Raw genomic sequence first — 15,532 nt, forward strand, 5'->3', positions numbered from 1 at the left:
TGAACACAGGATATAAAATAAATTTCAGGCTATTTCTTAAAAGCTACAAGGTTCTAAAAGTCCTTCCTGACCTTTCACTGTTTCAAATTTTTTGTTGTTGTTAAGAAGTTGATTGTTGCAGAATACTGACTTATTTATGAACTTTAAAAAGTTCTACATAAGCTGGTATTTATCTAAATCAATAAAAGCCTAGAAAAAGGCCAAGGGAGAGCTTGATTCCTATTTACTAGAAACCTTTTAATTAGCTGTTCATCCTGTATCTTATTTACTCTGCACATCCAAATCACCATCCATTATTCATACAAATGCAGGGGCAGAAGCCTTTTGTTGTTTTTTTAGCTCAGACTGTCACCAGAATTTGGGCAACTTGGAAAGCATCCACTCTATTCCCAGCTTTCCCATTCCTTTAAAGTGGTTGTGTAACAGTTACACACTGTCCACATCTATTGCAAGAGAGGCTAACAGGCTAATAGAGAAGTAATCATGTAATGCAACAAATTTGCTGAAAATCAGCAAGAGGGTTAAACAAATGTTAGAACCATTTGTGATTAGTTTTAAATTGAAGGAAGGATAAAAAGCTAAAGAAAGCTAAATTGTTTAGGTTCTTATGGACGAAGAACCTGCTGTTGGTGGGACTAAGAGACCTGTTGCACATGCAAAAAAGTGAAAGTATATTACACCTGTAACAAGGGACTTCCCCCAGGAAGGATTCCTCAGTTCAGAAATCACTGTAATTTGGAATATAATGCCATCATCATCACATCAACATGTTGATTAAATACCTGGCATTATACAAAGCAAATACAAGAAGGTTCAGAGAGATTGTTAAAAAAGTTATCTATCTTGCTAATGGCCTTTTCCAATGTTATCCTACTTTTAAGTACATTACATGGTTTAGAGGAAAGAAGGTGATTTTGAAAAGTTACCTTCAATTAGAGATCAAATCATCAAAATATCTACCAAAAAACCCAAGAAACAAGGAAGCTGGCTTATACAGGCATTTTATTATCAATTAGCTGTATATATATATATATATATATATATCTACATTTCAAAATTAATTAATCAATCAGTATTTTATTAAGAAAAACTATTTATAACAAAGTAAATTAGAAAATTCTTTATGAGAGGTAGAATTACCTTATTAATCTATAGTACATATACAGTGTATTGTATATAGATACACATATGCTACTTTGTGTGTATATATTACATATACACAGTTGCAAAAATGTACAGTATTGCATGTAAATTTTATTTAGTGATTTTGATTTTTATAGCTGTTCTCAGTATTGCTTTTGAACACTTTCAGTACAACTTTCAATAGCAATTTGTGATCTCATCTTTTAAAACATGATGTAGCACAACTTCAGTTGTAAAGCAAATGCAGGGTCTTCAGGAACAAAGACTGACAATTCAACTAAGTTTTATTTTCAAGTTTCTGCAGATATTTTGAAAAACAAACAGGTAACAAATCTGTTTTGTTTCTGTCTTGTACATGAGGGGCAAATAAAGTCCTCACAGTTGCTTATATTCTTTTCCTTACCATGCATTTGTGAGTTCTGAAAAATTTACACATGATCCTGTACCTCCCTGTAACACCATTTCAGCCTAAGCCTCATTACTAATCACATCTGACTGACCTGTACATTCCACAGAGTAAAAAGCATCTTTACTATGACCAAACCCTTCCATGATACAGGAGGCTACCTCAGCCATATGCTTAACAACAAATGTAAAGTTTATGAAGCATCCAATTAATAGATAAAAATTTAATATATGTCCAACTCATATACTGTGTGTTACTAAGGAAATTGTACACATACTGCCAAATGTAGGTTAAAAGTATGCAAGTATGCAGTGCTACCTAATTCATGGTACATTTCTACCAACTTCAGTTTGGTCTGCCTTCATTTTTGCAGCATATATTGCATAGCAAAAGTTAACACTCTACATTGAAAACAAAAGAAATTGAAAGAGTGTTAACTGTACAATTGAGTAATCACATAAATTAATTCTTTGTTGCAGTAGCATATGTAATTACATCACATATCAACAAATATTTTCCCTTTCTTTTTCTTTCATTGTGCTTCCTTAAGAAATGGTAGCAGCCAGAAGTGGAAAGCAGACTATGGATCAAGTGCTTTTAGTTGACATTGTAATAACAAATCTCTCACTAGTTAAGACTTTCATCAAATTACCAGAAGACCAATTAGTAAAAAAGTAAATTACATTAGGCTCTAAGGAATAATGATGGACCCATAAAACAAGAAAAATCTCTTGTTCATAAAAAAAAAATTATATCTTTGATAAACATGTACAAATTCTTTAAAATACACATTTTTGTAGCAAACTAGACCCTAAATTAAAATATATTCTAGTTTTTACATAACTTTTATATATAGTTTACCAAAATATTCTCTTAATACATATTTTAACACTGCACAAGTTAATAAATGTCTTAATGAAACTCATTAGAAATATATTCAACTGTCTCAATATAAAAAATTTAAATTTGTATACAACATGGGGTAGTAATTTCCATAAATTCAATTCAGTGCATCTGCAGTAGTCATTAACAATAATTTTCTGCCTGTTAAGAAGTGTCCTCTTGGTGTTCAGGAATTAATGTATCTTATATTGAAGGTTCCTCCTTTCAATGAGCAGCTTCTTCTCTTCAGATCTTCTCCACCATGAAGGACGTGATTTGAAGAGCTCAGCAGGTCTCACCAAAGCAGCAAGGCTTTAGTACTGAACATACTCAGACTGAAGGGACTGTACAGAGAAGAAAAACTGATTAAAACTCACTGGAGAAGTTTTATTTATATATAACATATATTTTTCACTTAAAGAGTAGAGGAAGGACAGAAAGGAGAAAAATAAACAGAGTTGGGAGGGACCTGAATCTCTACACAGGTAAAGACTAATAAAATAGAAGAAATTAAAATCTGATTAAAATGCATCAAGTTTGCTGTATCTACACTTACTTTTCCAAACCAGTTTCTTGAGATTCTAAATGGAAGTGTTGCAAGTCCTTTAAAATACCACTACTACTGTAATTGAATTGTTTCCACTTATTCTGAATAAGAATCCAACTGCTACCATAAAAGTCAGCTTACTTTAGATGTTGATCCAGATAATGATATAGAAAACATATACTGTAGTTCATTATTGAGGAAAAAAACTACATCAGTAATTAACACAGATGGATAAATATTTGTAAGACTACCAAAACCAGATGAAAATGAAGCACTGCAAATAGTTCATCTGGATTAGTAACAAGTCTGTATAATTAAGAGAAAGATCATAACCAGCTTTATTGTGTTTATTTACATTTCAGTTTCTACTGAAGTCTAAATTTTTAATAGAACTGATTAATCAGCTTAGACAGTATCCAATCATTTTACTAGCTCCTATACAGATGTGATTAAGAAGTCATTCTGATGAATAAGTCTTGTACAGTGATGAGCTGTCCCAGATGAGTATGGTTACAAATAAAGAGCAAGTAAAACCAGCAAAGGTATTTTAAAACTGCATCAATTCTTCAGAATTAGAGCGAACTACTGGAGACCAACGTGACTCCTAAGACAGACTGGACTCTCACAGACTTATGTTTTCCTATTATTCCTAACTAGTCATTACAGAAAATGCTCTTTGGCACCCATGCTGAAACCTGTCAGTACTAGTGCATAATACATTTATATATATCTTTATAGCTCTATATCTGTAGATCGCTATTGCTTTAGCTAATGTAACACAACTATTTCCCCCCTATATTTTAAGTCTCAGTGTATATTTTCAAAGTTGTCTTTTAAATGCATTTTCCCATCTCAAGATTTGAGACCATCTGGATATTCTATCCTAGGTAGAAAAAGTGCTGTCAGCATGTAGATTTGAATACTATTGACTAAAAAAGGTCTGGTTTTAGTAAGAGCAAGGCAGAAGGAATAGGCCTTCATTAATGAGCACTTGAAACTTCTCTCTTAATGATCCTCAAAGGCTTCTCATTTTCAGAAGTGCATTTTAACAACTGGAAAGATGGTTAATTAGTGCAATATTTGAAATGGATCCATCAAAACTGAATCCCAAATAAAGGTGATTAATAAACATTTTAAAATGGCAGGACGTGATGACCAGAAAGCACTTTACACTCTCAAAACCAGCAAGTGTTAGTTACAAAGAATTGAGAACACCAGCCCTTCACTCAGCAGACAGCAGTAACCAGGAATTTTACATCATGATTTCAATGAAAGAAGCAAACCATAAATTAAGATTCTGAAGTTTAAACTGTAATTCATAAAACTGTTAGCAATCCAAGTTTACAAAAAATAAGGGAAAAAAAAGCCCCACATAAAAAATCCCCAAGTATCCAGCAGCATATATTGTTTGGAAACAGGATAGCATGTTTTGGTAATTTTCTTTACAGATTGGTAGGCACAATTTATTTACTTTCAAATGGAGAAATATGTTTTTCAGTGTGTTCCCACCCTCATCATATCTCTACTTCACATCCCCATGATTTTTTCCTAATGTCTCAAAGTGTTTTCTGAATACAGGGAAATAATTAAATCTAAACAGCATTTTTTTCAGATTAATCTATGTGACTTCCCATAAATTTCTATCACTAGAAACATGGTGATACCTGTAACAACTGAGCTACTGCAAAGTATACAGACTCACATTTGAGTTTGAAAAATTTAAATATAGCAGGAAAGGCTTGTTGCTTTGATTTTTTTTGTGTTTTCAGAGAAGTCATTTGTTCTCAAATCTCTTCACATGTCTGAAGAGATTGACTGTAAAGTTTTAAAGCCTGTAATTGTAGTTTTTTCAGTTTTTCTTTTAAATCTTTTGAGGAATTTTCTATTTTAAAATTTACCTTTGCCATGACTCAAAGTATGGCCTATGCTTCTGAAAGCTTTATTAAAAACAAAAAACCCCAATCCATTTTCACATGTATTTTTCTGGATTTAACAAAATATTATTTAAAATTGAGTTAAAAATAAAAAAAATTAAAAAAAAAAGAAAATTGACTGCTGAATTGCCAAGATGAGAGTATAAAATCAGTTAAAGGAGAAGCAATCTCAATGTTTGTGCCTACAGTGATCCCATGCCATGTCAAGCTTGCCATTTTATACCCAAGTAACAGACATCTAAACAAAGAACTAAGAATTAGATAGTTTCACTATAGTTAAGGATACCTAATGAAGTTTATGCTGAAATAACTGCTTAAATTACTTCCATTTTTCTTCTTCAAGAGGAGGCAGAGAAAGCCTTCTGAGAAAGAAAATCAGCTCCAAATCCTCTGAGGCACCAGAACTGTGTTTGCTGACATGTGACTGCAGGACCAAGCCAGCCTGAATTTGAACTGTTTCAGGGTCCTATTTGTTAGGATTTGAACATGCCCTTTTCCCCAGACAATTGCAAGAAAGTAACTTAAGTTTTGGATTTGTGCATCAACTCTCCCAAAACACTGTTGCAATAGGAGTGTTGCTGCAGGCAAGAACCACTGGGAATACACAAGAGCCACTAAAGTGTCTCAGGATGCATTAGGGAAAATGTACACATGTGAAGTCTGTGGGTCTGCACAATTTTACACATAGCAGGATGCACTAGTGTTTGGTTTTTGCAGAGCCTGTCCTATCTTCATTAATGGTAAGATCTAATTAAGAAAAACCATGCTACAGGTAAAGATGATGTATATGAATTTTAAAACACTGCCAACACATCTCAATTTTTTGGCAATGTTTCCATCTTGCCAGTTTCCATGACAGCTATAGAAGCAAAAGGTGACTCATCTTAAGACTACCCAGTTACATATTCTCCAATAAAAATACATTTTAAAGAGCCATATTTGGATTTAGAATTATTGTAAGAACAAAGCAAAAATCTTATAGCAGTACCTTAAGCGTGATTACAGTTGAAGAGAGTAATTCTGCAAATGTTATTGTGAGAGATTCTGTTTAATCAAAACACACACTTTGTAAAATAAAATATTTATTCTCTTTGACTGGAACAGCAAGTTTGGCTTTTTTTTTTCTTTGAAAAATCAAGGTTTTCTTCTAGTTCATCAGCATAAACACAATAAAGTGGATTATAAGCTTGCAGTGATGAAGGACAAAATCCATTAGAGAAAAATACATATCTGACAACAATAGTTACAGTCATGGTTATTTTTTTTCTTTCTTTTTGTTAAATGGAATGTAGAACAGTGGTATTAATGCTGTTTCACTGCAAAACATTGGAAAAAAAAAATCAGTGAATAACCTTCTCTTCCACACTGCAGGAAAAACTCACTAAGGAGTTTAGTGAACATACACTAGAACTGAAAAATTGCTGTCATAATGCTCCTGAACCACTCGTGTTAACAAAGATAGATAAGAGTGATAAGGTGATTTTCTAGAATAAAAGTACTGCATGATTATAGCTGGTTAGCTTGATATCTAACTCAAGGAAGTGAGATTTTGCCAATTAAGGAGAAGGGAATTAATCAGCATCATTCAAGATTTGGATGAGCTAAATGAATAAACAAAGCACCAGGACATGTAATAGACTTCTGTCAGGTACATCACCTGATGTGCTCCAATTAGAAAGAACACAAACACTGCAACAAGCCTAGGCTGGGCTGTCACGACTTCAAGTAATTTCAGCATCTAAAGCAGTGAAGTGGAAATGATTAAACAGAATTTTGTTTTTAAAAGAATTCTTCTAGAACTGGTAGCTTGATACTACTCCATATTTTGCTGATGAACTTCAGACCACTGGTAAGTGCCACCAAAAGCAAAACAGCTGCATGGCAGGGGCTGAAGTGGTAAGGAAAAACCAATCTTCCTTGATGGGTTAATTGGTCCCAGAAAAGAGGGGAGAGGAAGGAGAAAAAAAAACCCAACCAACCAACTAAAAATAAAAAAGATTATGCTTTTCCACAGGGTTCCACATGAAAAAAAAAACAAACATCCCAAATCAAACCAAAAATTCTTCCAGGAACTCAGGACATAGGACTCAAATAAAAGAAACAGAAGAAGTCATTATCATCAATGGCAACAACTCTTTTTTTCCTCTCCCCCTCCCTTAGCTGCCAGTACATTACAGTAAAAAAAAAATAAATAAAAGAGCTATGCATCTATAAGCAGGATAGCACTGCATAGCAGATTTCTGGATCAGAATGATTTAAAAAAATAAAAAATTGGAACCCTTTCCAAAATTATTTTTGAGCTAAGTTAGTTTATCAAAAGAAAATCAAGTTGGAGATGAGTAGCATGAGATAACTCCACAACAAGAAAATAAGACAACAAAGGGCTATAACACTGACATAATAAAGAGATACAGAAAGTTTCAGGTTAAAAGTGAAATAGTTTTAAGCATGACTCTGTTCAATCAGTGGGACTGATCTTTCAAAAAATTTTGTTGCCCTCAGAATAAACCACCTATATATTTGCCAGAGAGCTGCTCACTACCAGACAGAAAGCATTCAGAGATTAAATGATTGAAAAACCTACTCTTGTCTTAAACCTCAAGATGTCACAGGGACTGCACTCTGTCAATTGTGCATAAAACGGGTAAGAATTCAGTGCACTCCTCTGTGACTGGGAGAGATGCACAGGGCTACAGGGTACTTTTTGAAGCAAATGCATTAATCAGAACATATCTGAAAAACATTCCAAACAGGAACACTTTTCAGCCATTATTATATTGAAAGAATATTACTTCACAGGTAAATCAGAAACTTGCATTTTGCTATGCAGACTTTGCATGGTATAACTCTTTCTAAGAAATGCTGCTTCTCACATCACAGCATAGAATACATTAGAATATTTTCAGCTCACCTCATTCTTCAGAGAAGACTGGAGAAAGAATTTTAAAAGATCTTGCCGCACTGGACTGTGTATAACTTCAACTCCACAAGAGCAAGCAATATCAAGCCAAGAATTATTCAAAAGTTATATCCTTTATATCCCTTATAGCCTTCCATGCATTATTAAGTTATTAAGATAGGTAGGAAGAAAATTAAAGATGTTCTTATAACAGAAGAATAGTGCATTTTAGAAAGGTTTTTTTCCTTTAAATTGCTTTCCATTCAACCTAAAACTATACACTATGCCTAAGATATTTCATTTAAATTAATGCTTTAAGTCACTTAATAGTTCTACTGCAAAGAGACAACAACTAATTTCCTTCTTCACTGCAATGCCGAGAGCTGTGAGCACCTCTCTCCTGTTGACATGGCTATTTCACTTGTTCATGAATTGCTCCTTTCTTCTTCCTTAAACTACAGAGTAACTAATATTTATTGGTTTCTTTTCCTAAGTCATCCTTATCTAATAAAGAAAGGCATGCTACAATTCTGGAAGTTACACTGTAAACCACCCCCTCTCCCCACATAGATTTGGGGAATTTTTGTGTCAATGTCAACTATGTTGCACCTCGAGGGTTTACATAATTAAGGAACACAGCACTATCCTACAATTTTGTAACTATCTAGACACAGAAGCAACCTGAAGTGTCACCAATGCTTTATTTTCTGTCCTATGCTTATGGAACAAACCCACTAACTTGGCTTTCATTGTAAAAAATCATTTGTAGCATTAAGGTACAGCAACTACCTCTCCAAAGGAGGTGACAGTTAGCTTTTAAGATGTTCTATTTACATACAACCTTTAAAGCTGCTTAAGGAAAACAGACTTACTGTTTCTGTAATGCTTTATATTATCATTTGGTACTCTTGTAAATTCTGGCCTATTGTGAATGATGTCAGGTTATTTTCATGACTAAGTCATATTGCAGTTACAAGGATTTCTTCCCCTTAGGATGCTGCATGTAAGTTTACATGCAAATACTTTATGCATAATATATAGCTGTAAATAAAATATGGAAAAAAAACAAACCCTCTAAAAATGCTGCTGGCAGTATATAATTTACAAAAGAAACAACTGAAAAGAATGGTAATGGGCTGACTTGCCAAAGAATTATTGTTCAATACATTAAATATGAGACAGCATGGAAAGTGAGACATTAAAAAAAATAAAATCAGCCAATTTACCACTTATTATTCAGATGAGTGATTGCTCTCACCCACTGGTGATATACTGACTTTTAGTTCCAGTATAATCAACAAGAGCAGAGGACTGAACTCCTGAGGACTGAAATTCTGTAAGCATGTTGGATTGAAGACTGGGAACACCTAAAAAGGATGACTTTGCAGAGCAATCAGAATGCATGAACAAATGAAAGATTCATCAATCTATCTCAAACAAACATTCCTGGCTTGCTATACAGGTTTTCACCTCTCTCTTCATCTCTATGCCTGAAGAAATTAAACCAAATTAGGTCAAGAACAGTCCTCTTGTTCTAGAGCTTGTTTCATCATAGAAAAACTGTTACGGTTTCTATACCTTACTTCAAAAATCTCAATTATATATAGATTATTACAATCCCATGTAGTACGGAAAAACAGAATCAAATTAAAAAGGTGAAGATGTGACAACATTTAAGAACTCCCTTACAAACAAGTTACTGCTGCTGTTTAAGGTTTAAACTCAATTTTAAACCCAGTGCAGAACAGTGATTCTAAGATCATGGAATATCAGCATTTATTTCCAGATAAATTGTAGTGGATAAGAAGCTACAATTTTTTTTTTTTTAAACAAGGAGCCTGAAAGCATCAAGTATTCTGAAGAGCTGCACTAGTCAAGCAGATTCTACCACAGTAGGAAGAACCCACCGAGTTAGAGAATACAGAATCACATTCCCTCAACTAATTTCCATGTTCAGTCACACATGTAATTTAATTCCACAATGGAACAATTTTATTTCCTACTGTCATCTATCCTCAGAAATAGCAATTTATACTCCCAAGCTACAGAGATGTGGCTTCTGAACTGTTTAGTGGTGCCACATCTGAGCTGTTAACAAGAGGGTAGGTCTTCCACTTCTGCAGGAAGAAAAGAACATAGCCTATGAATGACTTTTGGCAGGACATCCTAGTTACATGCAATGTATATTATTAGCTGTTTTAAGACAGACTCTCCACACCCAAAACCACTAGCAGGTATAACACCAGAACTTACTTGATATGAAACATTTTATCAGTGCTAAGGAAACAGAAGAGTGATGTGCAATACTCTGAAGTTCATTTTCTATCCACAGTAAAATAAATAAAAATCCTAAGTGTCAGAAATAGTTGAGAGAGTCTGACAGGCTCCTTTAATCATAGGCAAAATCTATTAAAAACAGTGTACTATTTTTTTATAATTAGTAGGCTATCAAATCCTTGGAAGCCAGGTATTTTAAATTGATTTTAGATTTATAGTAGTAGAGATTATTATTTTTTCCCTAGAATAGACGAAGCTGTTTCTGATTTCATAACTGAAGTTTCTCTAGTCTGTCTTCTCTACATTTTGTATAGAAACACGGAATTTCAAGTTCCATTAGTTTATCTGTACATCCTCTTTATACAGACGTTTTTACACAGAAAAAGAGCACAAAATAAACCCAAGGCACCAAAGTTGTTGAGGAATGAAAGCTGCAATGTGAGACCATCAGAAATATCTTGCTTATAGTATTTTCCATATTTGGTGTTAGAAAAGGAGTAGGTTTCAAGTCAAGGGCAGTAATTGTTCAAATAAACCCTATCTTTAAGGATGTTCTACCTTCTGTTTACTATGATAAAAACAAAGGTTTCTTAAAAATCTGTTTAAGATTGCACAAGATGAAAATGCATAATTAACTTATAGACTGTGTTAAGGATAATTTGAAATAAAATCCAAAGAGTAAGAAGGTCCATAAAAAAAGTTATCAGAAAAGATATAAAGTTCAGGCACAATTTATGTTCATGAAACTTCCATGTAACAGAAGAAATGGAAAAAAAAGCAGCTGAAATGATTGGTAACAGACAAAGGTGCTGTTCAGAAACATTAGAGAAAGCTGGAGAATTATGCTGAGTTGAGATTTTTTTTGCAACAGTTTTGCTCACAGAAGCAAGGAAGAAAAACATCAGTGAGCTGCCTGAAGTGCTGTTGTGACTATGACTTACAGGAATGGACTCTGGTATCATGCTGGAGGAGCTGTAAGGCCCATAAAGGAAGGCTGGTGCGTACTCATCTGTCACGGCGCTGTGAAAACTGCTCTGGCTGCTCAGGTTGTTGCCACTACTGCTGTTTCTGTTGTATAGGTTGTTGTTCAGTTCATGGTTTTTTCTGTGTGGCAGCTGCAAGCTGCCATTCAGGTGACTGGAGATATGGCTTAGAGAAAAACCTGTCCTAGAGGACGAGGATGTCATTTTGCTCTCATCACCATCTGAAGCAGCATACAGGTTCCCTAGAGAACTGGCTAGTCTGGAGTTTATGGAAACGCTGAATGGAAAACACATGCAGGGAGAAAAATATTCACAAGGTATGTAGAGATAAATACAAAAACATAACAGACAATTCAGAAGACATTAGATGAGTTACACAGACCATTGTGAAATAATCTGTGTTTGCACACAGGCTTATTTCTAGCTCCTAAAGTAATGAAAAGCAGAATTCTTTGTAAGGACTTTCCAAGTTTTGCTTATTCAAGCACTACACCATGGCCAGCTTTCACCTCTGTCAAACATACATGCATGCAGGAGATGGTGTTAAAAGGTTTAGGCAGTATCTGATTTACACTGAAGTAGTTTGTGTACATGGAACAGTTTAAGAACTCCTCCTCTGTTTCTTGCTATTAGTTTTGTGATACAAGCCTTCAAGTAACCAAGAAGTAAATATGACAAAATTTGAGACTAGAAATAGGGTGTCCTGAAATACCTCAAGCTGGTTACTCTGTTTATGCAAATATTTGTGGACATGTTTATTAAAAATGCATCAATCATTCTGAGCATCGTTTAATATATATAATTGTTTAGGACAACAGTTATAATGGAGCTAAATAGTAATAAATAAATGGTTAATAAAAAAAAATTAATTACCACTCAGTATTCTGAGCGTAATAGTACATAGACTAGTGGGAATAGCTGCAAAACATCTATTAACTTAACAACCCACTTGAGCATGACAGTACTGTTTCTGATGACAAGATCTGTATAAAACTCTCAGACCAGTAGGACAGATTTTGGGTTTTGCTTGTTTTTAAAATTGGTAGGCAACTAAAGTTCAGCTAGTAGAACAGCAAATCACTCTAAGTAAATTTAAGTCTTCTTACAGCCAAGAAGAGCAAGAACTTCATAGGCTGCAGATGTGCTGACAACCACTGTAGGATACTGTAAGCATTTGTACAAAATGAGAAGAAGAAAAAAACCTTTTAATGTTAGAGCCTGAAGATGTGGAAAGTCTGCTTATTCTTTCTGCAGATGCTGAAGTAACTGCCATCACTCTGGAGGCCTTCAGAGGAGATATGGATCCTTCTGTGCTACCTGAAGTATTCAGTCTAAAAAGAGTGCAGAGTTCCAGTGAGAAGCAAGATTTTATAATTAAAATATACACCTCCAACACATATAATCTTTCAGTACATAGACTGGTATTTTAAAAAGTGTGAATTCTCAAGACTGAGAACTCAAGAGCAAAAACTCAAGTCTGCCTCCTTTAAACATATTTTTAAAAAAAAATTCCCAGATATCTGCTCCAAGTATTTCCCCTGCTGCACCTTATTAAAAAGTTACAAGCTACTTTTCACCTTGGTAATTTATGAAGGCCAAGTGTCCATTTTTAATAAGATTTATTGTAAGTTTTGTAATAAATTTTAGAACTCTAAATGTAAACTTCATTAAGAATACTTTTTGAGTTTACAGAGCAAATATGAGTAGAAAAACCCAAAACTGTAGCTTTCATGAGATCAGTGTAATTTCTAAATGAAAATTTTCACAAAGTTGCACAGAACATGCAGCTCTTTCTAGGGTGGGATTCTTAATGATAAAATTCATGATGTGTTGATAATGAGCTGTATGTATGTTACACTGGACTACTCAAATTGTTACTATTATGGCTGTCCACATTAATTAATTAAAAAAATTAATTTTCTCTAGCCCTAGATAGAGGGCTTGGGTACAGATCTCCAACTACAATCACAGAAGAAAACTGTCATTGAGCAGCTTTAATTACACATCACGAAAGGGTAAAACATTCATTTCCAATGCCAGTCATCTGGAGAAATCCAACTCAAATATTCAAGTCACAAAACTGAAAAAAAGTGCTTTTTGCAGTATTAATGCTTGATAATGATGGAAATTTTGTCTTACATATTGCATTTTAGATTCAATGGGGTAAGGTATGCAATTTGCAGATGTTTAAAAAGGTTTGTTATCTGCCCAGGCTCAAAAGTCTGAAATAGTGATCACATAAATTGATTAGCAATGATCCAAAATACTGAAAATTAGGACCCTAGTCAAGTGATATACATTTAGAACCAGAATTTTAAAGTCAGTACCTGAAGGGTTGTGATATTGACCTGGTGTGGAGTTTCATGTCTTGCAGCCTAAAGAAACAAAAGCAGCAATATTTATCCTAGATAAAGATAACCCTTATAAAAGGTTAAAAACCTTTCCCCTCTGCCAAATCATATCTGTGTGTCTCAGATTGGCATAAAAAAAATATATAAGGGGTAAAATTATTGACAATCAGTGTTTTAACTTACAGTAAAAGAACAGAGAATTACTTCAGGTTTAATTTGAAAGTTCACATTTTTATTGATTCTGAAAAATTCTGAATTTCTATAAGGAGTACAGAGAAGTAATTATAGAAAGGCTACCAAGTTTAATTAGGAATATTTTGTTCAAGTCATAACTTCTAAAATACTCGATATAAATTTGAAAATTTTGAAGTATTTTTTACATTATCTTTACTGCTACACATAACAAGGCATCGCTAAACAGGGAGGCAGAAGGCAAAAAAGAAGAGAAGAAAAAGATTAATAAACCAAATCTGCAACTAATAGATACATACCTGGAGAAGTTTCCACCACAGGCGGTGGTACAGGTAGAACCACTGCCCTAAACAAGATCATGTACCTGCCACACAGATCTGATAGAATGGACAGAATTTAAAACTGTAAATTACTTCAGACTGGTATAATTACCTCAGAGCTCCTGCTGTAGCAGAACAAGGCTGTCTACGACTTTTTAAGGCATTCAGCTTATCTCCCTGTGTCATCCCATTCTGAGCTTCCACATCTTTGTCTTCAGAATCATTCTGGGAAACAAAAGTATGTAAGCAAGGGAATCTATCAAATCCTAGGAGCAGCATAGTTTGAAAGCACCGAGTATCTCCCTTCACAAAGATCAGAACCCAGAAGGTTGCTCTGCTGTCTTCTGTAGACATGGCACTACTCTTTGCATAGTTCTGGTACATGAAATGTGCCTCTGTACAAACACACTCACATAGGGCTTTTGCAGAACCTGAACTCAAAGTTCACGAATCTCAAGCTTAATGCCAGCATTTATTTACTTCAAGGAAGTCTGTTGGGCATTTACACACACCGGCATTATTATTAGTTAAAAACCTGGAATAAGCATATTTTTGGTTTCCAGGAGGAAAGCTGACTTTTGTTTTCCTTCATTCTCAAGAAAACAACTGAAAATCCTGAGAGAATGACTTGAAATAATACAAACCTTCAGAAGCTTGAAAAATTACCTGTAACAGTTTTAAATATTACTTGATCTTTTTTATTAAGTGGAGATTTGTTCTAATTATGTCCTAAAAGTATTTAGAAGTTATCTATAACTAGTTATTAAAAGGTCAGCTTCAGTTTATTTGAAATTTTTCCTAACACCTACCTCTTTGTATTGATCCAAGTCTTGTGCTTTATTCAGACTGTCACTGATGGAAATGTCATTTAAGCCACAAAGAACTCTGTTAATGTTTCCATCAACTCCTTGCTGTTTCTGCTTTGATCGGATGAGATCTCCCTCCCGCCATAACATTGCTTGCTTCCTTCAGGATACAAAACCAAAGCCATTCAGATCAACAAATTTGCATACACATAAAAAAACATATGAAAACATGGATGCTTACAGATTGCCAACATTTGAGTCTTCTGTACATCTTCATCTGGAAAAAAATTTACACGTCTATCACAAAAAAAAATTTAAAACCTCAATACTTAAAAACAACAAAAACCCCTTGAGAATCACCAAATAAGTCTCTAGTCATCACAGTACTAAAAATTAATTTTCTCAAATCCTTCTGGGGAAAGAGGTTAACTAAACAGGAATTTGTGATCATGTTTTAATATAAACCAGTGTTTTTATATACATCATGTGTAGCATAACTGATGATACAGAACTTTGCAACTTACTAGTGTGTGTTTTCTGGCTACAGATATTGTCCAGGGAAACTACAGCTGACCTGTGCACTGCAATTGGATGGATGTAGTCATGTAAAATTCACCAGGACTCTAATATTGATTTTTAGAAAGTGAAAGAATATATCCTTCAAATGGGTGATAAAAATAATAACAATTTCTTTGCTTCAACATGCATGGGCGGAGCAGACTTTTTTCTATGAGTCTGCATTATTCCTCAATAAGAAAGTTTGCTGGGTAGGTACCAGTCATGCTAGTTCCA

The 15,532-nt window shown here is 34.2% G+C and overlaps 1 protein-coding gene across 4 annotated transcripts in view; it reads right to left on the reverse strand.

Moving 5' to 3' along the window:
• Positions 1-985: 985 nt before the first annotated feature.
• CDC14A (cell division cycle 14A) overlaps positions 986-15,532 on the reverse strand; it is a 51,011-nt gene continuing 36,464 nt past the window's right edge. For 3 of the 4 annotated variants that reach the window (XM_021543279.3, XM_031505524.2, XM_021543280.2), the window contains 6 exons: positions 14,744-14,900; positions 14,047-14,159; positions 13,399-13,446; positions 12,274-12,402; positions 11,030-11,348; positions 986-2,775 (listed from right to left, as the gene is read on the reverse strand). In XM_021543279.3, coding sequence (XP_021398954.2) covers positions 2,746-2,775; positions 11,030-11,348; positions 12,274-12,402; positions 13,399-13,446; positions 14,047-14,159; positions 14,744-14,900 — 796 coding nt within the window. In that variant the 3' untranslated portion in view covers positions 986-2,745. The remainder of the gene's footprint in view (positions 2,776-11,029; positions 11,349-12,273; positions 12,403-13,398; positions 13,447-14,046; positions 14,160-14,743; positions 14,901-15,532) is intronic. The other variant, XM_031505525.2, reaches the window with a different exon arrangement.

This window comes from Lonchura striata, chromosome 9 (genome assembly GCF_046129695.1).
Source record: "Lonchura striata isolate bLonStr1 chromosome 9, bLonStr1.mat, whole genome shotgun sequence".
NCBI classification, from domain to species: Eukaryota; Metazoa; Chordata; class Aves; order Passeriformes; family Estrildidae; genus Lonchura; species Lonchura striata.